General features: G+C 53.4%; 11 protein-coding genes across 11 annotated transcripts; 5 read left to right on the top strand and 6 right to left on the bottom strand.

Annotated features, from left to right (window-relative positions):
* Positions 1-301: 301 nt before the first annotated feature.
* SMAC4_03099 (uncharacterized protein) lies at positions 302-1,455 on the top strand. The gene is made up of 2 exons (XM_003349463.2): positions 302-933; positions 1,010-1,455. The coding sequence occupies exons 1-2, from the start codon at positions 687-689 to the stop codon at positions 1,261-1,263; spliced, it is 501 nt and encodes a 166-aa protein (XP_003349511.1). The 5' UTR covers positions 302-686; the 3' UTR covers positions 1,264-1,455.
* A 48-nt stretch (positions 1,456-1,503) lies between these two features.
* SMAC4_03098 (uncharacterized protein) lies at positions 1,504-4,999 on the bottom strand. The gene is made up of 2 exons (XM_003349462.2): positions 1,897-4,999; positions 1,504-1,819 (listed from the first exon to the last, which is right to left on the bottom strand). Exons 1-2 carry the CDS (start codon positions 4,804-4,806, stop codon positions 1,718-1,720), a joined length of 3,012 nt encoding a protein of 1,003 aa, XP_003349510.1. The 5' UTR covers positions 4,807-4,999; the 3' UTR covers positions 1,504-1,717.
* An 853-nt stretch (positions 5,000-5,852) lies between these two features.
* On the bottom strand, positions 5,853-8,443 carry SMAC4_03097 (uncharacterized protein). The gene is made up of 2 exons (XM_003349461.2): positions 8,116-8,443; positions 5,853-8,021 (listed from the first exon to the last, which is right to left on the bottom strand). Exons 1-2 carry the CDS (start codon positions 8,146-8,148, stop codon positions 6,243-6,245), a joined length of 1,812 nt encoding a protein of 603 aa, XP_003349509.1. The 5' UTR covers positions 8,149-8,443; the 3' UTR covers positions 5,853-6,242.
* Positions 8,444-8,684: 241 nt separating this feature from the next.
* SMAC4_03096 (uncharacterized protein) lies at positions 8,685-11,450 on the top strand (the record flags this gene model as incomplete). Its single annotated transcript, XM_003349460.1, has 1 exon — positions 8,685-11,450. The coding sequence occupies one exon, from the start codon at positions 8,685-8,687 to the stop codon at positions 11,448-11,450; it is 2,766 nt and encodes a 921-aa protein (XP_003349508.1).
* Positions 11,451-11,622: 172 nt separating this feature from the next.
* SMAC4_03095 (uncharacterized protein) lies at positions 11,623-12,423 on the bottom strand. The gene is made up of 3 exons (XM_024655366.2): positions 12,274-12,423; positions 12,094-12,217; positions 11,623-12,033 (listed from the first exon to the last, which is right to left on the bottom strand). The coding sequence occupies exons 1-3, from the start codon at positions 12,304-12,306 to the stop codon at positions 11,852-11,854; spliced, it is 339 nt and encodes a 112-aa protein (XP_024511263.1). The 5' UTR covers positions 12,307-12,423; the 3' UTR covers positions 11,623-11,851.
* Positions 12,424-12,688: 265 nt separating this feature from the next.
* On the top strand, positions 12,689-13,638 carry SMAC4_03094 (uncharacterized protein). The gene is made up of 2 exons (XM_003349458.2): positions 12,689-13,120; positions 13,200-13,638. The coding sequence occupies exons 1-2, from the start codon at positions 13,000-13,002 to the stop codon at positions 13,529-13,531; spliced, it is 453 nt and encodes a 150-aa protein (XP_003349506.1). The 5' UTR covers positions 12,689-12,999; the 3' UTR covers positions 13,532-13,638.
* A 520-nt stretch (positions 13,639-14,158) lies between these two features.
* On the top strand, positions 14,159-14,808 carry SMAC4_03093 (uncharacterized protein; the record flags this gene model as incomplete). The annotated part of the gene is made up of 2 exons (XM_003349457.1): positions 14,159-14,207; positions 14,291-14,808. The coding sequence occupies 2 exons, from the start codon at positions 14,159-14,161 to the stop codon at positions 14,806-14,808; spliced, it is 567 nt and encodes a 188-aa protein (XP_003349505.1).
* A 314-nt stretch (positions 14,809-15,122) lies between these two features.
* On the bottom strand, positions 15,123-17,407 carry SMAC4_03092 (uncharacterized protein). Its single transcript, XM_024655368.2, has 3 exons — positions 17,228-17,407; positions 16,365-17,081; positions 15,123-16,277 (listed from the first exon to the last, which is right to left on the bottom strand). The coding sequence occupies exons 1-3, from the start codon at positions 17,271-17,273 to the stop codon at positions 15,340-15,342; spliced, it is 1,701 nt and encodes a 566-aa protein (XP_024511264.1). The 5' UTR covers positions 17,274-17,407; the 3' UTR covers positions 15,123-15,339.
* Positions 17,408-17,464: 57 nt separating this feature from the next.
* On the bottom strand, positions 17,465-21,147 carry SMAC4_03091 (uncharacterized protein). The gene is made up of 2 exons (XM_003349455.2): positions 19,286-21,147; positions 17,465-19,200 (listed from the first exon to the last, which is right to left on the bottom strand). Exons 1-2 carry the CDS (start codon positions 19,586-19,588, stop codon positions 17,914-17,916), a joined length of 1,590 nt encoding a protein of 529 aa, XP_003349503.1. The 5' UTR covers positions 19,589-21,147; the 3' UTR covers positions 17,465-17,913.
* A 428-nt stretch (positions 21,148-21,575) lies between these two features.
* SMAC4_03090 (uncharacterized protein) lies at positions 21,576-22,397 on the top strand (the record flags this gene model as incomplete). Its single annotated transcript, XM_003349454.2, has 1 exon — positions 21,576-22,397. The coding sequence occupies exon 1, from the start codon at positions 21,696-21,698 to the stop codon at positions 22,395-22,397; it is 702 nt and encodes a 233-aa protein (XP_003349502.1). The 5' UTR covers positions 21,576-21,695.
* Positions 22,398-22,470: 73 nt separating this feature from the next.
* On the bottom strand, positions 22,471-23,298 carry SMAC4_03089 (60S ribosomal protein eL38). The gene is made up of 4 exons (XM_003349453.2): positions 23,206-23,298; positions 23,098-23,131; positions 22,887-23,015; positions 22,471-22,790 (listed from the first exon to the last, which is right to left on the bottom strand). The coding sequence occupies exons 1-4, from the start codon at positions 23,233-23,235 to the stop codon at positions 22,741-22,743; spliced, it is 243 nt and encodes an 80-aa protein (XP_003349501.1). The 5' UTR covers positions 23,236-23,298; the 3' UTR covers positions 22,471-22,740.
* Between the last annotated feature and the right edge of the window lie 301 nt (positions 23,299-23,599).

Below are 23,599 nucleotides of genomic sequence, written 5' to 3'. Positions count from 1 at the left end.
AAATGCGATAACCACCCGCGGCCAATTGCGATAACAGCAGGCCGGCTAAAAAAGATATCGGGTTGCCGGCCGGAAAAGCAACAGCACCACCCGGCCGCTAGAGACCCCGGGCTGTACCTGTCCGTAGGCGCTTCTGGAAGGGTCCCAGACCTGGCATGCCCCCTGTGGTGCAGCAAGCAGCTTCCCCAACTCCTGTCGTCCCAATCATCCGAGCGGCCGACGTCAGACGTGTCAAGCACTCTGCGCCGCTGACAACCCCGCTGTGTCCTCCGCGCTTCCCTTTGCATCCAGTGATTCATGCCGGCGTCAACTTCAGCAGAACAAAGAACAACTTGCAAAAAGTAGATTGGGCTATATTTGTTTCCGTCTTTCCCTTATACCCAAATAAATATAATACTTTTCGACGACGACACGCGACTTCCCTCCCGACAATCAAAGCGCACAGAGGCATCCTCACATACCGAGGCACTCTCCCCTAGAAAGCCCAACTGCATCGCGTCTCGATCATCCCGCTCAACGGGCATCACCAACACCAACACCACACGAGGACCCCAACAACAACAAACAAACAAACAAACAAACAAACAAACAAACAAACAAACAAACAAACAAACAAACAAACAAACAAACAAACAAACAAACAAACAAACAAACAAACAAACAAACAAACAACGAGCACCATCAAAATGTCCCTCAACGTAGCCCAACGCCGTCTCCTCCAAGAATACCGCTCCCTAACCAACAACCCACCCGAAGGCATCACCGCGGGCCCCATTTCCGAAGACGACCTGCTGCACTGGGAATGCTTGATCCAAGGGCCCGAGGGCACCCCCTTTGAGGGCGGCGTGTTTCCCGCAGAGCTTAAGTTCCCGAATGATTACCCGCATATGCCACCGAGCATGAAGTTCCTGGGGGATGTGTTTCATCCTAATGGTATGTTGTTTTGCGCTTCCCTATCCTTTCTTCTCAGCCTTGTAAATGCGCAGTCGCTAACAACCCCAAACAACAGTCTACCCCTCAGGCCTAGTCTGCATCTCGATCCTCCACCCACCCGGCGACGACCCGAACCACTACGAGAAGGCCTCGGAAAGATGGTCACCCATTCAGTCCGTCGAGAAGATCTTGCTGTCGGTTATGAGCATGTTGGCGGAGCCTAATGACGAGAGTCCAGCGAACGTGGAGGCGGCCAAGATGTGGAGGGAGAGGAGGACCGAGTACGAGGACAGAGTGAAGGCGAGTGTGAGGGCTAGTTTGGGACTTTAAGGGGCATGGGGATTAGGGAAGAAAGAATATCGAGAATGATGGGGAGGATGGAAGATTCGGTTACGGTGAGGATCTTCATGGATGGGTCAAGCTCTTCCGAGCAAGAGGGTGATTTGCGGTATACATTTTTATTAGCATGGCATGGCATTGGTGTTTTCCTTTGAGGATAATAATGATGATGAACTTTTACTCCGACGTTTGGATCTACACACACATACGACCATATGACCACTGCTTGGTTTCCACAGCTTGAACCGATGCGTTTCTAAAGCGCGTAGGCAGCTTTTACTCTATTAGCATTCCTCAGTGTTTACTTCTAGCTCACCCCCTATTTCTTCTAACGTAGATATCATATCTCAATAAGCACCTTTCAACATCAAACGCTTATATATGCTTCCAACTCCATCCCAGCTATAACTCATCACCAAACTCCTCTCACATTTCGCACCACAGCTCACATATTATTCTCCTTCTTAAACTTATCCCAAGCCTCATTAAGCGTAGCAAACACCGTTCCAGCAATCATCCTAACCTCGGTCGACGCATCGGTAGGGATCTATAACACCATTCAGTTAATACTCTCTTCACTCTTTCTTCACAATATCCAGGAGGGCAAAAGACGGACAAACTGACCTTATCGGGATGGCACTTGGCAATAGCCTTCATGTAAACAATCTTGACCTTGTTCGCCACCACTAGCTCATGCAACCCGACCTTCTTCCACCCGCTCCCCTCCCACAGCACATTATCCAAGCTAGACAGCAGCGCGCGCAAATTATCCTTCTTGCCGTCTCTCCAAGAAGCGATTTTGGCATCGACCTTGTCGGCAAGAGCAAACTTTTCGTTTCCTTCCTTCTCCGCGGCCTGGTTGGCTAAACGGAGACGTTGGACTGCCTCGTTTGATTTCTGACTTGTTGCCGTGGGGGTAGGCCGAGGACGAGCTGGGGCAGCAGAGGGCTTCTTAACGGGAGCAGCAGCGGCGACGGGCTTGGGGGCAAGAGCTTTCTGACACCTCTGTCTCCCCGCCGCCGCCGTTTGGCCACCAAGACCAGCTTCGACCGCACTCTGCCATACTTTTTCGGCTTCCACCCACTTCTCCATTTGCTCCAGCGCTTCGGCCTTGCGGGTGAGCGCTTTGCCGTAGAGGTCGCGCATTTCGCGTTTCTCTGCTGGGCCGTGTTCGGACGTCTGGACTTCGACCGACTCGCCTTCTCCCTTGGAGGGGCCGATGAGCGCGATGGCAGCGTCCGCATCCTGGACGGCTTGTCGGGGTTCGCCGACTTTGAGCGCGGTGAGGGCGCGGTTGCAAAGTAGGAGGATGGCCAACGGGTGGGTAGACGGGATGGCGGAGAGGGAGGCACCGTATGAGGTGTGCGCCGCGGCGTAGTCTCCGCGCTTGAAGTGGGCGGTGCCTTCGAGACGGTGCTTGGTGGATGATTGGAGGGCAATGGCGGAAATGGGAGGGACCTGCCGGGGAGGCGCGGCCGGCTTGGGTTGTATGGGGGCGGGAGACCGTCGGGGAGCTGGGGGACGTGGTACTGCAGCTTTGGCGGCGGGTCTGGGAGGTAGTGTGGTGGTAGGTTGAGACTTGGATGGAGCTGAAGAGCCGAATAGAAGATCTTCGTCCTCAAACTGTGCCGGTGGAGGAGCTTGCGGTTGCGGCTGTGGAGTGGCCTTCTTCCTGCGTGCAGGACTAACATAAGCTTGGGAACTCTGCTCCTCGGTAGCCTGCTTGCTGAGCCTAGACCGTGGATCGATCGAGGCCGATGGTGATTGTGCCTGTTGCTGCCACCGGGGCACGGGGGAAGCATGTCGTTGCGGACCATTACTAGCAGTCCAGGGTTCCGCCGGGCGTTCCCTCGTAGAATCCGGCTTCCGTACCGGCCGCCCACCACCCTCCAACATCATAGCTTCATCTGTGACATCCGGCGCTTGCGGCCTCCTGCCGCCTTGCTCATACTCAGCAGCATCTCTCATCCATTTGGGCTGGTTCGGATCGCCTCCTTCCTGCTGGAACTCCTTCACAGCCTCCTGCACCTTCTTCTGCCCTGTCTTCCACAAGCTGTTCGCCGTTTTGAACAAACTCGTGCCCACAGCTGCCGCAGTCTTGGCAAAGTCCACCTCGGCCAGAGACGCCGGTGATCGATTATCCCTACTCCTAGACCTCTCAGCCTGGTGCTGCTGTTCCTCCCTCATCCACGAAGGTCCTCCTTGACCACCACGTCCAGCGCGAGACTGGCTTGCTCCTCGTTCCTCGCTCCGCCCAGTGTGTTGGTGTCCGCCACCACCTCCATTCTTAGTCCTAGCCTCCTCCTTCGCCTGCCTGTGCGCGTCGTCGAGCAGCCAGTTAACGGCCGCCTGAACGTTTAGTCCGGCGCCACTCTCCGTCAAGCCTCTTCTGGCATTTTCAGGAGTGAATCCGTAGTCGACTAGTTGGGCCACTGCCCGGTCGAAGGGGTCATCGGATGGGCGAGAGGGTCGTGCGGGTTCCTCCTCATCAGAAGACGAGTCCTCGTCGTCCTCGATCGGCTTGCCTGGTTCTCGCCTTTGGGAGAAGGATGGTCTGGCGGCTTGTGCTTGGGGCTGTCGTTGTTGCTGTTGTTGTAATTGTTGCTGCTTTTGCTTGACCTGGTCAACAGGTTTAGCTAGGTCACCTAGCAAATCGTCCTCTTCGTCGAGGGCCGGGGGCGGCGGGGCCGCACTCTTCTTTGGCGCACCGAGTTCGCCGAGTCCGAACGGGTCGTCGTCATCGAGTCCCGCAAATGCCGTGTTCGCCGCACTAACTGGCGCCGGAGCAGGGGCAGGCACAGGCACAGGTGTACTCGGTTTCGGCGCGCCCCAGGCCGACGGATCCGAAAGATCCAACCTCGGCGCACTCGCCGTCGCGCCCGTCACCGGCCGAGGACTCGATACTTTCGGCGGGGGGTAATGGCTCGCATTATCGACCTTGGTCTCGGCCTTGAACGCCGCAAACAGGTCGTCATCCGAGTCGCTCGGCTTCTTCGTTGTCGTGTTCAACTGGTTCACCGTCGTCGGGTTCAGCGGGCTTGCGACCCTCGAGATCGCCGGGGACGGGATCGACGTAGTGGACGTAGGCATTGCCCCGAACCCAAACGCTGCAGGTGACGTCGTCCTGCTGTTGCTCCCACTGCCCAGCTGTCCCAAAGCATCAAGCCCTCCATATTGTGCCTGAAGCTGCTGTCGTCGTTCCTCCTCCTTCCTGCGTTTCTCGGCCTCCAACCTCTCCTGTTGTTCCTTCAAGCTTAGCTTCGCGGTGTTCTGGGTCGAGGATGAGCCGAAGCTGACGAGGCTGCCGAGGTTGCTGAAGCTGTCTTGCGCCGGCTTCGAGAACGGGTTGTTGTTGGACTTGGGAGCAATCGTACCGGAACCCTGAGTCGAGATAGGTGTACTACGACCCGAAGCGAAAGGGGACGGTGTTGGTCGGATCGCGGGAAAGCTGGAGAAGGCGGGAGTCGTGGTGGTCGTCTTCGGCTTGGAGCTGTTGCTGGACGCGGACCAGTCGAGGCCGGAGAGGTCGTCCATGGTCAATTAGGTAGGTTCCGATGGGAATTGCGATCGAGAAAGGAAGATAGTGAAAAGAAGAGTAAAATCAATAGAGGTCAAGTAAAATCAGAGTCGGTGATCATATTAAGTTGTTGGCTGTTTTATGAGCGAGCGGAAGTTGGAACTTTAAAGTTGTTGGTGATGACTTCGCCAATGTTGGTGGATTGCCATGGGTTTCCAGGTTGTGTCAAGCGGCCCAGGCGGGACGTTGTTCAGGGGTCCAGGCCAGGAGTTATAGGACCCAAAACCGGACTATGCGCCCCTAGAAATAAGGAACATGGGCATGAATAACACTTGCCCCTGAATGCAGGATCAAAGGCCCCGCCATGACGTGGCTGGTGATACATGGAACTTACAGGACACTCTGTCTGAATGTGGCGCATTACCTTACCTATTTTGTTCAGATGGGACAAGATGGCCTTCTTCAGCATGTGTACTTGGGGGTTTGGGTGCGGTTGGTTAGGACCTTTCTTCAACTCCTCTTATGAAAGAGGGGGAAAAAAAAACTCTGGGACAAACTTTTATTTTGTGACAATTTGAAATGTTAGGATGCACTATAGAAAACTGTTAGTGGACAGGGTGCAACTATGACAACCACTTCTACTATTTTTCTAAAAGTTTATTAAAACTTAAGAAGAAAGAAGCAATAATAGAAGAGACGCTTTCAAAATCTCCAAAAATTATCCTCTCAATTGAGCAAATAGTAGCCTTCTAACTTTGTATTAACGTTAAAAGTTCCTTATTTTTAGTGTTGTGGAATTGCCGATCTTAATGATGCTTTAATAATGAAAAAGCGGAAAAACTTGGGATATTTCAATAACTACTTGGACAGAATCAATACAACTTCATAAGCATCTTTAATAAAGCTCTTCCGACATTCTCAATTTTTTCTGAGTTTTTAAAAAATAATAATGGAGTGGAATAATCGTTGCATCTTTCTACTAATAATTTTCTATAGTGTACTCTAATATTCCAGATGTCCCAAAATAAAAGTTTGTCTCAGTTTTTTTCCTTCTCTTTCATAAGAGGGGGTTGAAGAAAGGTCCCAACCAACCGCACCTAAACCTCCAAATATTGTGACTTGCTCGTTTCAAATACGTCCGGATCAAAATATTCATGCGTAGAATGGTAGTATACAGCATATCCTTACCTGACACTTTGCTTCTCTATCTCTCCGTTTTGCTCTTCACATTCCTTTTCACCTGCTATACTTTCTCTTTATGCTTTCCCTTTAATTTCTCTTCTTCGCTAACTTCACATCTTTGTCACCTACTTATATATATCTTCACTTCTCTCTTCACCTCTCTTTTTCACCCCTCTCTTTGCCTCTCTCTTCACCTGTCTCTTTACCTCTCTCTTCACCTCCTCTGTGCCTCTCAACTCCTTTCACCCTCTCTTCAAATTCCTTCAAATCCTCACTCCTGACTTCTCCTCTTAACGCCCTCCGCCTCGCACCACTCCTCATCACTCATCCTAAACCAATCCGCCACGCACATCATGCCCGCCCACAAATCGCACTGCAGCACCAGATGCACCATCTCCAACCCCACCGCATTAAACATCCTTTCCAGTGAAAACGCATCCAGAAACCCCAGTCCATGAAAAACCACGTCCAACGCCGCCCCCTCAAACCCCATTTGCCTCGTAACATACGGTCTCGCCAGTCCTAACAAAGCCAAGCTTTCAAAGGGTGTCATCATCGCCCTCGCGGCACATAGTCCTAGCGCTCCAGCAGCCAGGACATGTGGTAGGCGGGTAAGGCCGTTGTCTCTGTAGAGGGGGGCATCCAGCCCCAGAGTACTGCTGGTAGCAGCCGTTTGTTGGGAGTTGCGGTTTGAGCTGGAGTTGTCAGGCACGTTAGGCCTCAACTCGGCGGCCCAAACGGCTGCTCCTGGGGGAATCGGAGCGGAGTCGCTGGTGGCAGAGTCGGATGTGTCGACGTCGAAGGTGATTAGGGTCGGGTTGACGTGCTCGGTTTCTTCGTCGTCGTCACTGAGGAAGGGAGCTTCGTCCGCTGTTGCTGCTGGGGAAGGCTGAGCTTGGGTTTGGGTTTGGCTGGATGAAGAGCTGCTGGGACCGCCGGGTGTGGTGAGGCCGGCGGCACCGCTGACGGAGATGGTGCTTTGACGGCGGAGGGTGCCGTCTGGTGGAGGACCGGTGGGAAGCGCGTCGTTGGTTGGGATGGCGTCGGAAGGGGCGTGAACCATCTCCCAGCCTGCATCAATTGCGTTCGCATTTGGGGCTTGTCGTTGCTGTTGTTGTGTTGGGGTTGGCGTGCGTGGCTGGGTTTCTTGTCGCTGCTGCTGTTGGGCTTGTTGCTCTTCTGGCGTGGGGGTAGGTGGGATGTATGTTCCCGATGGTGGTTGTAGGTAGGGGACTACCTCCTTAAGGGTCCTCCTCCTGCTGAAGTTGATGGGTTTGGGCAAACGTCTTTGGATCTTCCGCCTGAGAGACCAGACGAGCCGGGCATATGTCTTTGAGAAGAACCAGTAGCCGGCAAAAGGGACGACACCAGCGACGAGGGCGCCGAGCCAGCTGATGATGCTTCCATTGGTAAACGACGATGGGAGCTTTGGTAGAAAGATTGGGGAGTCATTGCAACCGGGAACGAAAAAACCAAGGGTAGGAACCCATCTCGAAGTGTTGACTAGGCCGGTTCGTTGCATGAAGACAAAGATCTCTAGATGCAAGTTAACCCATGCGAACACGTACTTGACCCAGGGATATTCTGGCATATCGAATCCAGCAAAACTATCGCTCAGGACAGATGATGGCAGCCCAGCCCAGATGTACTCTCCCCATGACTGCTGACTTCTGTGGAAGCCGAACAGGCGAGAGAAGGGGACGTGGGCGTAGTCCTTATACAGTAAAATGCGCTGCCTCAAGCCGTTAACTCCCCAGACACCGACGGTGGCCAACACCTCACCCGTGAGGAACAGCCTCCTACCGATTCCATCTTCGTAGTATTGGTGCTTTGTGGCCGCCTCATACAGCGCTTGGGCCTCGTTGATGCCACTGTCCGGTTCCGCAACGCCGATGACCAACATGACTTCGTTGTGAGAGCGGATAATGTCTCTGTTGATACGACGTGTCTCCGGATTCACTGGTCGTCCTCGGTCATCATATAACTGCTCTGGTGCTCCAGGCTGAGGCTCGCCAGTGCCCTCGACCACCTCATCGTAAGGAGAACGGCCCTGTGATCGGTGTTAGACTCAGGGCATGGATACATGTATAAACTATAAGGTGCACTGCAAAAGTCTTGCATCTCATGACAGACGGGTGACTTACAAGGGCCTGTGATGTCAGTGGGCCCAGCCGCATAGTGAAAGGGTCAACTAGATTCGGGAGATGTTTGTGGTTTGCTATCTGGCATTTGCCAAGATGTTTAAGTGTGCATTACACGGTGAAGTCTGACCAGTTGCTGGCCATCCTCGTGTCACGAATTGCGTGGCCGAGATTGTGTTAAGTGAAGATTACCTCTAGGTATGGTAGGTGGTCCTGTTGATGAGTGATGGAGACAGTTGATGATGCTCTGGTGGGGGAGCTTGGGGAGCACAGTTAGAAAGTAGAAGCCGAGGCGTCAGTGCCACCTGCATGTCCCGGTCATGCTCCAGCGCTTCAGCATGGTTCGTCACTGTTTGCAGTGGTTGGAGCTGCATTGCGCTAAGATAACCTTATTTCTTGGTCTTATCAGCAGGCGGCAGGCATTTTTTGCGAAAAGTTTTTGGAATTGGGGAGTTTGCTGCAGTGTACCTTCTACAGCAGAATCCAAAGGCGGCGGCGCGCAATCGCAACCCCTCTTCCTGCCCTCTGTTTGATTTAATCCACTTGTACAGCCAGCCAGACACTCCTTCACAATGGCGTACAGGCAAACCACCACCAAGACGACCTTTGAGGTCAACAATGTCATCCAGCCTATCTTCACAGGAGGTTCCGTCGCCCTCGACAATGGCGCTAGGATCCTCGCGACCACCCTCGGCGAGCAGGCCGTCCTCACAGAGCTCAACACCGGCAAGCAGCTCGCCGAGATCGAGGGCGATGGAGAGCCCATCTCGACCCTCACAATCACCCCTTCGGCCTCCCACCTGATCATCTGCTCTCGCTCTCTTACTATGCGCATATACTCCCTGAAGGTTTCACCAGATTACGATTCCATCGAAGCCACCCTTGTACGCACCACCAAGCCCCACGCCACCCCCGTCGTTGTCCTCGCCGTCGACCGAACCAGCACCCTCCTCGCCACTGGTGCTGCCGACGGCGCCATCAAGATCTGGGATATTGTCGGAGGATACGTTACCCATACCGTCAGCGGCCCGAGTGTCCTTATTTCTGCCCTTCACTTCTTCGAGATCGCCGCTCTCGAGGACCAATCCAGCAACAAGAACAAGAAGAACAGGAGAAAGAGCACAGCGGATGAGGACCAAACTCAGGATGACAGCATCGCTTCCAAGTTCCGCCTTGCCTACGGCACACAGGACGGCAAGATTCGGGTATTCGATCTCAGCAAACGCAAGACCTACCCCGTTTACGCCGACCCGAATTCGAGGAGAGAAGCGCACGAGTCCAACGTACAGAGCCTTGACTATTCGCCAGAACTACATGCCCTTCTCAGCGGCAGCAGAGACAAGACGATGACAGTATGGCTATGGAAGGAGGGGGCTTGGAGGGGAACACCCATGTTGCGCCACGAAGGCGTCGAAGCTGTTGGCTTCCTTAACAACGGAAGCTTGATGTATTCGGCCGGCACGAGTGGCCTTCTCAGGCTATGGGACACAACCACACACCAAGAGATTACAGCAAAGCAAGACGCCAAGTCGGAAGCCGAGTCGATAGTATCAGCCTTTGCTCTGCCCCACAAGAACCTCGTTGTTTGCGCCCAGTCCGACTTTACTATCGCCCTCTACCGCACACCTTCGGCCGCCGATGCCGCGAAGAAGTCGACGAAGCCCCTGGACCCCTTCAGGCGCATCTCGGGAACGCACGACGAAATTCTCGACCTCGTTTACCTCTTGCCCGATCAGTCTCTCATGGCTCTTGCGACCAACTCCGAAGATATCAGACTTGTCTCTGTGGCGGATAAGCAGCCGCAGCTGGGCGAGGAGGAGGAGGGTGCGGCATACTTTGGTCATGACGTAGCTCTGCTGAAGGGACATGAGGATATTGTCATGTCTCTCGACGTTGACTGGTCTGGTCACTGGGTTGCCAGTGGTGCCAAGGATAACACAGCTCGTCTCTGGAGGGTCGACCCAGCCAACAACTCCTTTGAGTGCTATGCAGTCTTCACCGGTCACATCGAATCCGTCGGCGCTGTCGCACTCCCCAAGACCGTACCCCCCGAGAACTCGGATGCGTTCAAGAACCCTCTCGACCACCCACCCGCGTTCCTCATCTCCGGTTCCCAGGATCGGTTCGTTCAGAAGCGCGACATTCCCCGAACATCACAAAAGGGAGCTGTCTCAACCAGTCTCCGTCGCTTAGCCCACGAGAAGGATATCAACGCTCTCGACATCAGCCCCGATGGAAAGCGCTTTGCCTCGGCATCACAAGACAAGGCGGTCAAAATCTGGGATTCCGCGACACTGGAAGTCGTGGGTATCCTCAAGGGTCACCGCAGGGGTGTCTGGACTGTCCGGTTCGCGCCTCTGGGCATGCCCGCCATCCAAGGCGAGACTGGCACCGCCGTCTCCGGCAAGGGTGTGATCTTGACCGGTTCCGGTGACAAGACCATCAAGCTTTGGAATCTCTCCGACTACACCTGCCTGCGCACCTTCGAGGGCCACTCTCACAACGTCCTCAAGGTTGTCTGGCTACGCCTTCCCAAGGCCGCCGACGGCGAAGACGAGGCTGCTGCTGCCGCCTCCAAGGCCAAGCAGCGCATTCAGTTCGCGTCTGCGGGTGCCGACTCCCTCGTCAAGGTCTGGGACGCCAACCTGGGCGAGACCGAGTGCACGCTCGACAACCACGAGGATCGTCTCTGGACGCTCACTGCGCACCCCAAGACCAACATGCTTGTGTCTGGTGGTTCCGACTCCCGTGTAACCTTCTGGAAGGATACCACGGCCGAGACCCACGCTGCCGCCTCCTCCGCCGCCCTCAAGCTCGTCGAGCAGGAGCAGCAGCTCGAGAACTACATCCACGCCGGCGCCTACCGTGACGCCATCATCCTGGCCCTGCAGCTCAACCACCCCGGTCGTCTGCTGGGTATCTTCACCAATGTGGTGACCACCAACGCCCCCGAAGAGGGCTCTCTCTCCGGTATCAAGGCCGTTGATCAGGTGCTTGGTAATCTCTCGGACGAGCAGATCTTCCTTCTCCTCCTGAGGTTGCGCGACTGGAACACCAACGCGCGCACGGCTCCTGTGGCGCAGCGCATCCTCTGGGCGCTCGTCCGACTATACCCTGCCGGCAAGTTCTCCAACCTATCGGTCAAGGGCGCGAGGGGTCAGAAGAGTTTGAAGGAGGTTCTCAATGCGTTGAGGGTGTATACCGAGAGGCACTATAAGCGCACGGAAGAGCTGGTCGATGAGAGTTACCTTGTCGAGTACACTCTGCAGGAGATGGAGAGCTTGGCGCCCTCGGCGGTCGAAGAGAAGGATGGTGATTTGGCCATGGCTGATGCGTAGATTTTCTTGTTTTGAACTGTTGAAAGCATAAAGAACGGGCTGGGAAAAGTAGCAGTAGAGCCTTTTTGACATGGGATGAAATAATGTGATACCAAGTTTGAAACACATACACGTATAGACTGAATGATGGCGTCTGGTTTGCTGATTGCCTTGTTGTCAATGAAGTTTTGTTCTCTGTGAGAACGCAAATATCCCATAATATCTCTTTTCGCTTCCCAGGGTATCAATGTTGCGTGTGTAGTGTCGGCCAAGTCCCATATTGGCCCTTTGCTTCAGTAAGCCTCTTCCATACCTCATCCTTGTCATGACTTACTCACCCTGCCTCAAGCAGTCACAGAAGACTTTTAAACTTCTTGGCCCAATCCGAAGACCGAAGCTTGTCTGTACTGGATGCCTCTCTCCTATTTCTTTTTCCCAGCCCTCGTCTTCTCCTTGACCTTGGCAGCCTTGAGCTTGTCAACACAATCCTTGATCACAGATTGAAGGTCGCTATTCCGCCTAGCAAGCAGAAGCACGTCATCTGTGGTGACAGTGGTACGCCCGGCGTGTTGGCTGAAGGTTTCCAAATCGATGGCGACGTTTTCTGATGCCCATAAGTCAGTATAAAAGCACCTATTGTCTAAGCTAAGAGAAAATGGCGTACCTATCTGAGTCCACACAAGCTCGGTAAGAGCTCCGATGAACTGGGGAGTGGCATTCATATTGCGACGAAGCGACTCATCGTCGACCATCTTGCCTATGGCGAACCATAGGGCTGATTTGAGACGCTGCTGTTGTTTAACATCTGAAGTGAGGCTTACTGACGGAAAAGAAGGAAACCTACCTCCTGGACGTCTTCACCCGAGGCGTCGGCCATTTTTCGGATTATGTAAGTGGCTGACTTACACACTCATCTCACAAAAATACACCCCTCGTTCAAGCGCTCGTTCAATGATGTTCGTTGGGGGAGACGCGTCGAGCGCGTCGGTAGTGGGGTAACCCTGCGGCTCGCACTTGCCGTAAAGTGGATTACGTAATGCGGCTAAAGTTCCACCGAGTGCCTGCCAAGGGACATGCTCGGTGGGGCATTAGGGAATGGCCCTTCGGCGCTGGTGGGGTCCCCGAAGTTGATGTAACCTGTACGTCCATATCAGCGGTCGGTCCCCGTGCCGTCGGCGTCCCGAGTGGACGTTTCTCGCGCAGAGGATGGATTTATGGAGCACTCACCAGCCCGCCGCAAGTTCGCAAGTGCCAATTGCCAGTTCAACACTTTTTTTCTACCCTCCTCCTTTTCAGAACAGAACTCTAGAGTCTTCTTCTCTTCTTCTTCTCTCTTCAACTCCGGCAACCTCGGATCCTTCTATGTAATACCTTCTTCAAACTAAACATCTTCTTCTCCGTACTTTAATCAGTTCAGTCAGCGAAAGCTTTCCATCCGCCGTTTCTTTACAACAGAGTTGTCGCAAGTACACCAAAGCGACCTCCACTCCCACCGCCCTTTGCGCAAAGAAGCCTAAAGACACCACCACATAACCAACCAAACCACGCTCGAACAAAAAAAAGGATCAAGATGGACGGAGTAGTTCATGTCGTAACGGTCCTGGGTGATCGTATCTCCAACAATGTCAAGGGCACCTTTGCCAGCATGACCGCAGAGAAGTGGATTCGCCTGATCATCATTGTCGGAGCTTGTGAGTAGCCTCATTCCCAAGAGCGCAGATGCGTAAAGATATTTAAAGAAGTACAGCAGCTGACAATGCGCCATCACAGATGCCCTGTTGCGCCCGTACATCATCAAGCTCGGCGGAAAGGCGCAGATGCAGCAGCACGAAGACGAGTCCGCTGAAGCCATCAGGGGCACCATCTCCCCCAACGAGCTGCGCGGACAAAAGGCCATGGTCCGTCTTCCCGGTGAGGACAGCGACTCGGAAGACGACGAGGCGCAAAACGGAGAGTCTTCGGCGGCCGACTGGGGCAAGAAGGCCCGCAGGAGACAGCGCATGGTTATCAAGAAGCTCATTGAGGCCGAGGAGGACAGACTTCGGGAGACCCAGGAGGAGGAAGAGGATAAGGATATTGAGGAGTTCCTACTCAAGGAATAGAAACATGGGTTCGGGCTCGGGTTTTGGGTATGACTGACGTTGGATGAATTACATACATTAAAAGACGGATGACGGACGACCAACAACGCATAATAATCAAATAATAATATATTCACAAGACAATAGGTACATCGTACGGAGTGTACGAACTAGTCCTGCTTGCATGTGATACGGCTAAAGACACTGTGCTTGGGGAAAGGTGGAACATTGCAACCTGCATTCTGCGGGTGGAACAAGTCTCGGCGTGCAGCCAAAGGGAAGGCAAAGCGCATTCAAAGGGGCCCACTTCTACGTCCTTTTAACATTCACTCACCTTGCACTTCACTTCAATCACCAAACCTCCAAACCTCATTTTCGACGCCCACCCTACAAATTACTTCCCAGGCGAACCCTATCAAGCATTATCACAAATCATCGCTATACAGCATCTCTATATACGGTTCTACAACAAATTCTTGGACCCTTGCTTCACCACCAGCGAAGTCATCAAAATAGCTTCATCGCCATCAGCGTCAGCGAAGCATACCAGCGGGACTCACCAGCAAAGAGTCCTTCTCGCCCAACCCCCTGCCAACCCAACTAAAAACCAAGAAGAGATATTTCTTCATACCACAGCCCAAAAACACAATGGCTAATATCACAAAAGATGAAGCCATAATCCGCTCCTCAGGCGAAGGTATGCCCACTTAACCCACCCTCTCCCACGCACTCACCCACTCTCACCACCTATTTCACACACACTAACACACCCAAAAACAGCCGCCCGCGCCTTCACAGACTGGTACTATACGCAACTCACGGACGGCAAGCCCATCACCTCCGCCTACGTTAACTCCAACGCCAAGTATCTGGCCGCGTCCCACCCGCCGGCAGACATCTGCATCAACGGCACCGTGGTGGCCACGCCCGAAGAGTGGGACGCTCTGCTGGAGCAGCAGCGCCTGATTCCTTTTACCGGCTCCAAGGGAAAAGTCAAGTACGAGGTCGAGGGGTTCGACGTGCACGTTATCAACAAGGATTACCGGTTTGCTGCGCCGGCGGAAATCCAGGCTGCTACCGACGCGAAGCTGATGCAAAGGACGGAGGACGCACGCCTGATGATGGTTGTTACTGTGGCGGGCAGCGTGGTGTTTGGAGGAAAGGAAAAGGGGACGCCGCCGAAGCAGCATTTCTCGGATGTCTTTGTGTTGGTGCCCAATTGGGACTTTGTCACGAGGCCCAAGTTCAAGGGCCACAAGAGGTATTTGGTTGCTAGTCATACTTACAGGGCGTACTAGAGGGTACCGCGGCTATGAGGGGATGATGAAGGTGGTTGGAAGCAACGTGAGGATGTATGTGGTGAGCGGAGGTGGGAGGAGCGAAAAGGGGACAAGCGGGGAATTATAGAAGGGATATATCAAAGGGGTTTTTTGTGCTTTGCTTCAGCGTTTACGGTAGCTTATGGAATTTGGCGTCAGGGACGGAAAAAGAGAAGGATTTCAAATATCGCTCTATGGTACTCGAAGAGAAATGGAACATATGAGCAACCGATCGCACGAAATACACATGATAGAAGGTATCCAAACGGTCAGAGAATAGTCAATAGTCCATATTGATTTTTCTACAACACAACTAACAAAGTGATCCGCTTGGTATTCCTACATTGAATAATCCAAACTACCTCTACCAGGTGCCCTTGACCTTAACAGTATGCTCGCTACTTGGGAGCTATCCTATGACTGCTTTCGATACTACTTATAGTTCCCACTCCGATATTATCCATTTCTTAAAATAACCTCCCAATCCTCCCCCAAATTCGAAGCAGCCTCCTAAACCACCGTAACCTCCTCGGCCTTCTCACTCTCCTCAACCACCTTCTCACTACTACCCTGTGTCAAACACTTTCTCCTCCACTCCCAATACCCCCGACGAATCCGATCCCACTTCTCCGCCAACCTCCTCAAACACAAATCCGCCTTCTCACTCTCCCCCTTCTCCGCATAAATCTCCGCCAAAAAATCCAATGCATGCGTACTCCTCACCTCTTCTTGGTCATCACCCTCTCCAAGCTTCACCACAAATTCCTCCACAAATTCTTGCACGCTCGCCAATTGCCGACCACCCTTAACCAAAACGCCCCGCATATAATTCCACGGGCTCTGATTCTGCGGTGCCAGGTATACCTTAGTCTGGGCATACTGCACTTCTCTGTCCACCAACTCCTGGGTGACCTTGTCATCCCTTTCCGTCGCGCCCTTGCCCGGCGTAGCGTACTTGGGGTTGGAGAAAACGAGGAAAAATCGATGCGACCAAGCGCTGTTGTTGCGCACGTCCTCATCAATCAGCGTCTCGATCGACTTGAGTTCCTCGGAGTCTTCCCACATCTCCAGCTTGCCCACCAGCCACGAGCGGTACGACCAGACGTGATAGTTCTTGGTGTCTTCCGAGAGGATGGCGATGAGGAAGTCACGCTCCTGTTTGGCGAAGTGGGCTAGGGCCTCGGCGTCCGAGGCGATGGTGGGGTGATAGTGCTCCACTAGCAAATGGCGGTGGTGCCAGATTTGGTAGTTCTTGAGGTTGGCGAGCGCGACTTCGTTCAGCCACTCGATTTCGTCGGGGATGGAGAGGCCCAGGGCAAAGATGTTGGCGGCCCGGTAGAGCCAGACGGTGTAGTGCGCGGCGTTCATGCCGATGATGTGTTCGGTTAGACGGAGGCAGCGGGGGGAATACTCCTTTTTGGACATGACGGCGCGGAGGTAGGACATTGCTGTTGTTTTTGGGAGGAATTAGCTTTTGTCATGGCAAAGTATAGTAGTATATGGGAGGGGAGGAAGGGAAGGAGACATAAACATACCCTCAGCATACTCGGCCGGATAAGCAATCGCCGCCAGCGCGCCCTCTGGCTCCTCATGGGGGGTAGGCACCACATCCTCCCAGTCCACGCTGCTCGCCAGCTTCCCCGTGATCTCGCCGTACAGTTCCTTCTTGAGCGCAGTCATCTTGCTTCGTCGGACCTTTTCCTCGTCGATCTCTCGTTCCGTAACAATAATTTCCTGCCCGGACCTAGCGTCGACAAACCCTCTCTTCTCGCGCTCAACGTTCTCCCGAAATACTCTGCTCGACACTTGGAGCGCTGTCAAGGCGGCCCGCTTCTTTATCCTCTCGTCGAACCGCTCGATGCTATAGCTGCCGACGTCGTGGCCGTTCCGGTCGGTGCCCCAGGTAGTATGTGCTTTCGGCTGCTGCTTGAGTCCGCGAACGATCGAGTTGGTCCCGTTGATGGTCCACCAAATCTCCTTGGACGCTTTAGGGCTGAGGAGGCGAGCGCGGCTAGCTGCGGGCAGGCGGTTGGTCAGATGGAGGAGCTGATCGCAGATCCAACCTTTCTGGTCTTCTTTGGAGAGTTTGCTGAGTCCGTGTTGTCGACGGGCAGCTTCGAATGGACGGGTCTTTTCGTAACGTTGTTGGCTACGTTCGAGTACAGTGGTAGGTTCTGATGGCTCCTGCGATGATGCTGTTTGGCTAGTATTCGTCGTGGTGGTAGTGGTGGGATTGGTTGTCGCTGGAGCTGCTTTGAATGGAGGAGGCGCTCCTGGTTAGCTACACCTTTCTTCAAGTATTGTACCACTCAACAGACGGACTAACTGCAAGCAGAAAACAGGGTAGAAAGACAAACAGGAAACTCTCGAGGTCGAGGATACGAAAAAGAAAACTTACGTTCGGTTGCTTTGGGCTTTGTGGCCGCTTTGCTTTTGGGCGGCATTGTTTATGAGGTGGTTGCTAAGGGGGAAATGGTGGGGTCTTAAAGCGGAACGGGGACCTTGCTGAACCCATTGATTTGCGGTCGTCGGATTGTGATAAGATACAAACATAAGTGACGAGAACGTCAGAAGCCGATGGCGTATTGAACAAAACAATCGCTACTTCCAAGCTAGCACAATACTTAAAACATCATATGCACGGGATTATCATGATCTTCATGGTAACCGCAAACATCGCTTGTCGCCCTTTTTTTTTCTCTCCTGACTATTCCTTCTGCTGTACTTATCCCAAAAGGTGCCCCTGAAGTACATAGACTAGTACCTTTGTTACTTCCCGCTCAGTCACTTCACCTCCTCCTCACCAGCGAGCAACTCCCTCATATTGCCTTCCAGACAATCCTTTAGTATATACACCTTATTAAATAGGTAATACTCATTACGTAGTAATCTTTCCACCTTCACGCCCAGCAAGAATAGAACGCGATATGTACAACTGAAGTGAGGAAGTTTAATAGGGGAATTGCCTCCTGCTGCCAGCTCCTTTTAGGTATCGTGGGATGAGAAACCCTCAACACCTTGCCTGTCATCCCTTGCTTGCCTGCACACAAAAACATGGGACGGGCTCTATTACCGTCCAACCCATTAGTCCCGGTTCTCAACCCTCCAGAACTTCCAGCCCTCTCGCTCGCCCCGGTCACCGTGTACACCGACAAGCTTCTCAAGCGCCTCGTTACTGTCCGCGCTGAGGAACTTCTCAAGGTCAATCTCCATGCCGCCCTCCTCGTCCTCATCCATGCCGTTCTTCAGTACAGCCGGCCAAAGCACGCCAACACCGTCGCTACCAAGTGTTGTCTCGAACTTGGAGTACCCCTCCTCATCCAGCTGCTTCTCCAGCTTATCGAGCTTCTCGCGCGGCACATTCGGCCGCAGAAGCGTGATGGAGCATCCGCCACCGCCCGCACCAGTGAGTTTCGTCCACCCGATCCCCTCATGATCCACAAGCTCGCGCACGCGCTCCAAACGGGGGTGCGACACGCCCAGCGATACCAGCAGGCCGTGGTTGATGGTCATCATCTCGCCCACCTTGCTCAGGCTCTCCTCATCCTCCGTGTTGAACCCTTGCTCCTCAATCAGCTGCGCAGAGCTGTGCGTGACCTGGTCGATGGCGGTCAGGATCGTGCCCACCAGCTGCGGGTGCTTCTTCTTTAGCGTGGCCACCTTGGCGACCTCATGCGCTGTTGACTTGGCCGTCCTGGTATCTACGAGGAGCAGCGGGAGCTTGGGAAAGTCCCACAGGGGCCGCACGGAGGGTGGCTGGTTGTAGTCTGTCCGTTGGAAGACAACCGCCTTGCCCTGTGTTGATACCGTGTTGTCCACGCCCGACGGGTTGCCGTGGATGAACATCTCATAGACAAATGCCCACCGGTTGATGCGCTCGATTTGTAGCCTGGCCTCCTCGGGAGGCTGGTCGGGATGGGGACCGGACAGTGTCCGAAGCTGGAGAAGGAGCGCTGCCGACAAGCAGACGGCAATGGTAGCGCTACTGCCCAGGCCGGCTCCGATGGGAATCGTCGAGCGCAATGTGTACTGGCAGCCGGGGAACGACTGCGAGCCGAGGGAGAGGAACATGTAGAGGAAGGAGCCGGCCGAGTTCTGGTGCACCTTGCGGATGTCGGCGGGCTTGTCTATCGAGACATCGGCGAGGAAGGGTTGTACGGCGTCAACGAGTTCTTGGTCGATCTCGGTGACGAGGCTGTAGTAGTACTTCTTTTTCCCTGGTTGCTGGAAGATCTTCCATGGGAGCTCGTCGATATTCCACGAATGATCGAACTCGATATCGGGGAACTTCAGCGTTACAGTTCTCTTAGACTTGGAAAGCGTGTTGACGAGCAGGTAAGACCGCAGGGAGATGGCGGCAGCAATCGCAGCCTAAAACAGAAACAGCTGTTAGCCTCTGATGATGTTTACCCCCCTTTTCTGACACCCATACGAACTTTGCGCCCACTCAACATACCTTGCCGTGAACCACAGCGTGCTCTCCAAACACAATGACCTTTCCTGGCGCCGAGACCATGAAAGTCGGCATCATAGGACTGGATTTTTTGCGCTCCATCTTCTTTCGTATGGGTGTTATTGTGCCGCTGGTAGGAGAGCCCCCGTTGACGGAGCTGCTGGCGCTTTCTTGGATGGTCACTCTGAGACCACCATTGCTGGTGTTTCCGTTGACGGCTTCGCTCGCACCGCCGTTTATGTGTTGGTCTCCTTGCTCGGACTCGAATTGGAATCCATTGACTCCGTTGGGTTCTTGCTCCGCCATGGTTGGGTGGTTTTCTTTGTGTGTATGTAGTACGTAATCGACCCGAGCGACCCTCGGTATGTGTTTGCGACACCAACGCCAACAACAATGCTAAGCGGGAGGGGTCCTTCAAAGAGGGACTATATGTACAGATCCGGCGCAACTGGTTGAACTGTGGAATCGCCAACAGGTATGATGGCTGAGTACTAGTTCACGTTGAGGTAGAACTGTGCCGTGGTGCTGAGGTGATGAAGAGCGAGTCGGCGTGGCCGTGAATCAGCAATAAAGGCAACCGAAGCTGCCTAGATAGGGTAGAGGTATGTAAGATATTGGAGCCCTAAAGGAATTGGGGGACTCGAGAGGACAGATAGGTCCACGAAGCAAGTGAGGGTATCGCGGCGTAGGTGTGGTGGTGAAGCAAGCGGGCGAAACGGGGGTTGCTGATATACTGCCGATCTTTTTCTTGCTTTCGGAGTCTGCAAGGTCCAGACGACGGATGTTATGCGGAGGCTGCGGACGAGGGCGATTGGTGTTCCTGATACGCCAGATGACCACAAGTTACACAAGGTGACAAGCCCCAGGACGTTTGCGATGCAAATAATCTTGCAGACGTGCCGTGTTGAGGTTGCGCAAAGTCAGAGTTTGAGGTTGGATGGCGTTGTCAATTGGTGTTGACTTGGGTTGATTGGGTGCCGAGCGAGGGGTGCCAACTTGTGATTGAAGCAACTGCGGGCGGAGAGTGTGTAAGAAAGGGGCCCCGTTACGTGGGGAAAGGGGGTCCGGAGTCAAAGCGATAAAGCCAGAGAAGCTTTTATGTACACCAGCAGAGAGAGGTCGGTGGGTTCTAGATATCTTCCCTTTTTTCCCTATCCCTATTCAACAGCAACGGTGCCTGATGCCATTCTTGTTTTTTCCCTGCTGTCCGCTACAACCGAAACTATCTACGCCTAATCAAAACTCTTTGCCATTGGAAATTCCAGCCCGCACGCCGAAGCCGCTACTTTCCATACAGAAAAGGGGTTGTCATCATGGACCTTTATTGACAGGGGGGCTTCTAGCTCTGGATTTCCTTCTCAAAGCCGTTGATTGGCGCTTTCCGGCCTTCTGGATTCTCAACACAACGCTAGCTTCCGGTGAACTGGACAACGCCTCAAACAGGGAGGGGCAGAGGGGGGAACATCGGGAGATCACAAAACAACAGGGGCTTTGGACAAGGGGAGCTTCTGCTGCTTCAGGCTCCTCACTCAACTGACAACTGCCCCATCGTCAGTCGAGTCTGGACTGCAACAGGCAAAAGAAAGCGTGGCATCACCCAGTATCTCTCTTGGTTCTGCAGGATAAACAAAACACCAGGGTCTTGGAGAAGAACAACGAAGAAAGTCCACAAGTCTGAATCCTTGCCGTTTCCCAACTGCCCTAGACCTAGGGCTAGACCACGCTTGTTGTCGAAGCTGTGAATTCCAATCGACAAATGTCAGGTGGTTACCTGGACTTTTCCTGTTTAGACTCGGTTTGTTGGGTTCATTCCTGGCTATATTCTACCTAGATGAGCTAGGGTAATGACGAGGGCTTCAACTGCGTTTCGACATGTTTGTCGATGTGCATAGGTATATGAGTTGGCAATATGCACCGCAACCCGAAGACTTTGGAGATGCCCGATTTACAAAGATCGTTGTGCCATTTGCCGAGAACTCCCGCGGTAACATCTCCGACATCAGCAGGGATCTTTTGTGAAGATGATTGTAAACTTATCATCGCATCCAAGCTTTGTAGCATAGTTGCTGCTCATACACTTTGCGCGGGTGACGACCGGCACAGCTCCCATTGACGTTGAATCACAGAGCATCATAATGGACATGATCTGAAGGATGTGGTAAACATGGACGGCACGATTCCTGGAAAGGTGCATATAATCCATGGAACGCCCAAAGTGTGTCGCGTATGAATACGAATTCCGAAGCAGCCTAATTTGTATTTCCTGTTGCCGGGATGAATGAGACTATAAAGTGAACTTTAACCACTACACGCATATGTTGTTACCAAGTTCAGAATTTGCTGCATTGCAAAGCGTTGAGGCCCTGAAGCTCATACTCACACACCGGCTTTACTGCAAAGGCATATCTCAACAATGACCGTCACCGAGATCGCCATCCTCCGCGTTCACGCCGGGGTCACCGACTCTACCCTCCGAGACACCCTCGGCGGAGCCACTCCTATCCAAGAGGCATGGCACGCCCGCACTTTTCCCGATCGCCCCTCTTCCGCCTCGGCACGGGCCGTAGCTTGTTTCCGAGGGATCAGCGACGAGACGCAGATAACTATCACAACAAACTGGGGCTCCGTGGAGGAGCATTGGCAATGGATCCTCAGCGACGACAACAAGCAGCTGATGGAGGGTTCAAACTTGACCAAGATCATCGCAAACGAAGGGCCGCCCAACCAGTCAGGCGGACTCGGCCTTTTCCACTTGGATACCGACATCTTTGGTAATAGCCATGCTGCTACCAGCAAAGACACAATTGCGCTCCTCGATAGCCCGGTCATCGGTCTTGAACGATTCGTTGTCGACGCCGAAAAGAAGGAGATATTTGCCGAAACGCTCGAGAAGGTGAAGGCCAGCATGGCAAAGGTCGTACAGCCTCATTTGGTCAAAAGCGGGCACGTTGCCGATCGTGAGGCGGATGGCGAGGAGTTCATGCTGGTTTCCGGGTGGTCCTGTGTCGAAAGTCATACGCAAGAGTTCGCTGCGTCGTCCGAGTCGTTCCTGTACGGTCAGCTTGCTGGCATCGCTTCGTCGGTGGAAACACAGCACTACAGGCGATTCCTGTAGTGCCTCTCTTGTCACTCAGACACTTGGTTGGAAAAATGCGCGGGTCTCGGGTCCTAAAAATTGGTCGCTCATGAATGTGTATTCAGACCCTCTGCAAGGGGTTGGTTTGCGGTCGCTGAGACCTTGACAACTAAATAGTCATCGCGTTTCTCTGAAGACCTGTCCGCAACTGCTCCCGCAATTGCTCCTGTTCCCAATCCCATGAAGGTTTCCCCCGATCCGAGAACGCCGTCTTAGTTCGCGAGAATTAAATGTCCAGCACCAGAACCAGGCAGTTGAAATCGTCATTCATTCGCTTCCCAGTCGCCCAAAAGCAGCCATCATTTCCTCATTGTCGGGAAATTTAAGCAGTCTGCTTCTTGTTGCGCTTAGCAACGTCGGCGATGGTGAGGGCTAGGTTGGCATGTTAGTTCCATCATTCTCTCGCAGCTATCCTTCGTTGTCCATCTCTTCCTCTCGATCAGATATTCAGGGTCGGGGAGAGCGTACAAGGAGGAAGGGAAGCCTTGAGCTTCTCAGCCTTCTCGGAGTCCTTGAGAACAAGGGTGTACAGGTACTTCTGGCACCTGACCTTGAACTTGATCTGCTGGGTGGACTTGTTCTTCTTGATCCGGGCGGCTGTAGGTTGAAAGCGACTCTGTTAGAATTTCGTTCGGTTTTCGCGATGGTGTTTCTCGGACAGGCCCTCAGCCAAACATACCGGAAGCGTCCTTGCGCCGGCAGATCTCGATGAACTGTGATTGAAACGAAAGTCAGCAAAGAAGTCCCAATTGCAGCAGACATGCACAATTTCAGCATGACGACGTACCTTCTTGATATCTCCGATTTCCTGAGGCATTTTGGCGACTTGGTGCTGGACTTCCCGTACTTGTGGTGACGACGACAACGGAGTTCAGGAGCGTGGATGAATTTTAGGTACTATGGAAATAATTTTGTGTGGGTTTGGGGCCTGGGCGGTGCGAGTGGCTTGGCGGGGGTGCGTGCGGGCAATGGGCCGCTAACGCGATGCACCCTTGTTTCCGCTGTCACTTCTCCCAAATCACACATGCCGGCGTTAGCGCAAGCTCCAAGTGTGGCTGATGCTGCACTTTTGGGGAACTGCTTTTCACTTTGGCAGACGCTGTGACGCAGGAGCTCGTGTGGCGTCGACTCACCTCAATCCAACGAACAGTCACCGTTGGACCATCTGGAACATCTGATTG

The sequence above is a fragment of the Sordaria macrospora genome, chromosome 2 (assembly GCF_033870435.1).
Source record: "Sordaria macrospora chromosome 2, complete sequence".
Lineage (NCBI taxonomy): Eukaryota > Fungi > Ascomycota > Sordariomycetes > Sordariales > Sordariaceae > Sordaria > Sordaria macrospora.
Note: the sequence above shows the minus strand (reverse complement) of the source record. Positions and strands in the feature narration are given on the sequence as shown.